This window comes from Budorcas taxicolor, chromosome 14 (genome assembly GCF_023091745.1).
Source record: "Budorcas taxicolor isolate Tak-1 chromosome 14, Takin1.1, whole genome shotgun sequence".
Taxonomy (NCBI): Eukaryota; Metazoa; Chordata; class Mammalia; order Artiodactyla; family Bovidae; genus Budorcas; species Budorcas taxicolor.
In genome coordinates, this window is record NC_068923.1 from 27356348 (window position 1) to 27360653 (window position 4306).

The 4306-nt window shown below is 56.3% G+C and overlaps 1 protein-coding gene across 1 annotated transcript; it reads left to right on the plus strand.

The window, feature by feature from the left end:
• The first annotated feature begins 3027 nt into the window (after nt 1–3027).
• Nucleotides 3028–3969, plus strand: LRATD2 (LRAT domain containing 2). The gene has a single exon (XM_052652021.1). The coding sequence runs from the start codon at nt 3028–3030 to the stop codon at nt 3967–3969; it is 942 nt and encodes a 313-aa protein (XP_052507981.1).
• The last annotated feature ends 337 nt before the right edge of the window (nt 3970–4306 follow it).

Sequence of the window (4306 nt, forward strand, 5' to 3'; positions counted from 1 at the left end):
ACCATAACTGATGGTAGCAGAGGTTTCACAGTCTAACAGACATGAGATGACTGGCCATTGGTTCTCATAGTCTAACACTTCCTCTCCCTCCTCCCTTGTAAAATGGGTATTTACATGAGCTCTTCAGTTCAGTTCAGTTCAGTCGCTCAGTCGTGTCCGACTCTTTGCGACCCCATGAATCACAGCACGCCAGGCCTCCCTGTCCATCACCAACTCCCGGAGTCCACTCAGACTCACATTCATCGAGTCAGTGATGCCATCCAGCCATCTCATCCTCGGTAGTCCCCTTCTCCTCCTGCCCCCAATCCCTCCCAGCATCAGAGTCTTTTCCAATGAGTTAAGTCTTCGCATGACATGGCCAAAGTACTGGAGTTTCAGCTTCAGCATCATTCCCTCCAAAGAAATCCCAGGGCTGATCTCCTTCAGAATGGACTGGTTGGATCTCCTTGTGGTGGCAAATACTATTCAGGTAAAACAGCACCTCCCAGAGCATGTGTTATCAAAAAGTCCAGGGAGGGGACTCATCTGGTCACACATGCCTGAGGCTGGTCAGAAAATACTTAATCTACACAACAGACACACAGAAGTCTGGTTTTGGTCTAATTTATACTGTGATCTTAGACTTGCTGAAGGACTAACTCCCATCACAGCCCTGCCAATACTGATTGTTGGTGTTAAAAAAGTACATAAGTAGAATGATTTCTCCTCCTCCACACTCCAAACTAAAAAAGATCGCAGTAGTGTTACTATACTCCTGTTTCCACTGATCAGAATACACACTGAATAAATAATTGTGTTACCTGGAAAAACTGAGTCAAAAGAAACAGTGATGGAAAGCAGAGTAGAGGAGGTCTTGAATTGCATTCTTAATTCCACCAAGAATTACTCTGGGTGTTTCAGTGAAAGTCTGTTTAGTGTCAACCCTCCACCATCCAATCTGATCCATTATTAAAAAGACAAAACACTTTGGTAACTTTCATCTTAGATACAAGAAACAAAACCAACCTGGAGGGGAGAGAGAGGAAGTATCCTCCTAGTTTAGGTTAATAGGCAGTACTGGCCTTGTGTCACTTGCTTCTGTAAGTTAGCAGGAAGGAAATACTTTCACTGAGGGCCTCTGCTAATATGTCCTTAATTTAAAGACAATTAGGCAATTCCTACATCCTCTACCCCCAAGATAAACCACCAGAGCTGAATGCCCTCTTTCACTATCCACTGGATGAACCAGTAATTCTCAAAACAACAATGGAGGTTATGAAGAATCTACTTTGTACTAACTTAGAAGGACATTAGTAACAGCCTAGGTCTTGGAATTAAGTCCCTAGCCAAGTCTTCTTTCTGCTTTGTTTCCTTTCTAAGAATTTTTTTTTTCTTTTTTCCCACCTGAAAGTTTCATAGGACTTATTCTGGAAATACCTCTAAACAGAAGTACTTCTCCAGTTGTCCTAGTTAAAATTATTTTGTGACCTTTGGCAAGAAATTGATTCTAGGGAAGAAAAGAAAGAAGCAAAAGTCTGTTTGCTTTCTAGTGACTTGACTGTTCCTCCCTCTCCAAGTACCCTGGGGATGAAGAGGCAGAACAAACACCAAACTCCTTTCTACACTGGCAGGTGGCCATTGCTTTCCAACTTCATTTTAAAGCTCACAGCTCCGAAAAACATAACCGGAGTAAGCAGCGCGGACTCCACTACAGGTCTTACTCTAAGAAGGTAATTAAGGTCTCCATTACTTAGGTGCACACAAGCGCGCGAAGACTGCCAGCCCACACAAGCCTTTCGGGTATTTACCAGCGGGATTTAAACCCGCTCGGAAGCGGGGGCGTGGCCTGGGCGGAGCCCCGCGGCCTGGGTGGGCGGGGCGGAGGCGGGGATGCCGGAGGCTCAGCGCCGTGCGAGAAAGACCCGAGCTCTGGGAGCGAGCGCCTGTCTCTTTAAATGCTAGGGGCTGCGCTCCCGCCCTGGGAGCCCGGAGCCGGATCTACAATCGCGTCCCTCCTGCTCCGGCGCTTGTTGCTCGCCCGGCCCGAGCGGGAGCTGCCGCCGCCGGGCACCGAAGCTGCTTCCTTCTCCTTCTTCTAGAGAACCCATCTCCTCCCCCCACCCCGCGAGATCCGGTTGAGGGGGTGAAGCAGCCCCAGCAGGAGGGAAGGGGTGCGGCGTGAAGAGGCGCCGCTCCCCGCCTTCAAGTCTTGAGGCGCTACGTAGCCGCGGGGGGCCAGACATGCTCTGCTCCCTCCCGCCCAGCCTCGCAGTCGCCGGCGCCGGGAGAGGAGAGACCGCGGAGCCCACACCTGCAAACTCGCCCTAGAAGTCTCAGGGTGCGGCGGGGTAGGGGGCGGGGGGCTCTCAATTCCCCACGGCCTCCAATTCTAGGCGGGTGAGTTTGCGCAAGTAACCCGAGCCGGAGGGCGGGTGCGCGGGGGAAGGGCGGGCGAGAAGGTAGCAGGAAGCGCCGCAGGTGAGCCAGGTAGGGCGGCTCACCTGTCTGGGCTGCGCTGCGGGATCCTCGCGGGTTTCCTTAGCAATGGAGGGGGGCGGGGACGTCTCCGGAACCGACTTAGGACCCTGAGATGAAGGGGTGGGGCGGGGGGAGGATAGGAAAGGGGAATTGGAGTAAAGTTTCTTTGCCCCCTTCCTGCTTGACATTGGCAGGTAGGGCCCTGGCGGAAGCAGTAGGAGTCGCTGATGCAATGGGCTTCTGCCCGGGCGAGGTCAAGGGCTGGGGGCAGGGGCGAGCTGGAGTTGCCCGGCCTCCTGTGACCGTGGCCCTGGAGGCAGAAAAGAGAGAGAAAGCTCGCTGCATCTGAGATTTCCCCGTAAAATGACTCCAGGTGCCCGGCCCACAATTTTTCTTTCTCCTCTCTAAGAACAGATCGCCCATATCACGGAGGAGCGCCTCCTACACGGCTTCCTTGCTTTCCTCTCCCAACAGGTGGTCTCAACCCCTGTCCGGGGACCGGTGCCAATGACCCTAGTGGTGGTTTCACTTTCTCCTCTGCCGGCGGCGTGAACGTGTGCCCGCAGCGTGATGGGCAACCAGGTGGAGAAACTGACCCACCTAAGTTACAAGGAAGTGCCCACCGCCGACCCGACGGGCGTGGATCGGGACGATGGGCCCCGCATCGGGGTCTCCTACATCTTCTCCAATGACGACGAAGACATGGAGCAGCAGCCGCCGCCCCAGGGATCGGATGGTGGGGGCGGGGGTTTGCCCGACGGAGGGGACGGGCCGTCGCTGCCCCTGCCGCAGCCCTATGACCCGCGGCTGCACGAGGTGGAGTGCTCCGTGTTCTACCGCGATGAATGCATCTACCAGAAAAGCTTCTCGCCGGGTTCCGCGGCGCTGAGCACCTACACGCCCGAGAACCTGCTCAACAAGTGCAGGCCTGGCGATCTGGTGGAGTTCGTGTCGCAGGCGCAGTACCCACACTGGGCAGTCTACGTGGGCAACTTCCAGGTGGTGCATTTGCACCGGCTAGAGGTGAGCAACAGCTTCTTGACGGACGCGAGCCAGGGCCGGCGCGGCCGCGTGGTGAACGATTTGTACCGCTACAAACCGCTGAGCCCCAGCGCCGTGGTGCGCAACGCGCTAGCGCATGTGGGCGCCAAGGAACGCGAGCTGAGCTGGCGCAACTCGGAGAGCTTCGCCGCCTGGTGCCGCTACGGCAAGCGCGAGTTCAAGATCGGCGGCGAGCTGCGCATCGGCAAGCAGCCCTACCGGCTGCAAATCCAGCTCTCTGCGCAGCGCAGCCACACGCTTGAGTTCCAGAGCCTGGAGGACCTGATCATGGAGAAGCGGCGCAACGACCAGATTGGGCGCACCGCGGTCCTGCAGGAGCTGGCCACGCACCTGCACCCCGTCGAGCCGGACGAGGGCGACAGCGACGCTGCGCGGACTACGCCGCCTCCCGGGCGCCCCCCCGCGCCCGGCCGGGAGGAGGAGGAGGACCGAGAAGCGGTGGTGCACTGACGGGGGAGCTGAGGAGCTGTTTGCAGCAGCCGCCGCCCTTGCCCGCTCCCTCCTCTTCCTCCTCCACCACCTTCTGGGCCCCATCTGGGCTCCTGGGCCGTTAGGAAAACGGAGAGTTGGCGCAAAGCGCAGCCAGCTGCGGCTTGAGTTTGTTATCTTGGACGGAGGAGGAAGAGGGAGCAGGTAGGAGCACTTTGGCCGGGGGCGCTTCTCGGCCTCTTGCCCACTGGCTTAGTCTGCCTTCTTTTGCCGAGATGAGGCAAACTGTGGGCTTGCCAGACACTTGAATCCCTGCTGGACTTGGGTCAAAAATAAGCTCTTCTGAATTTAGGGATGG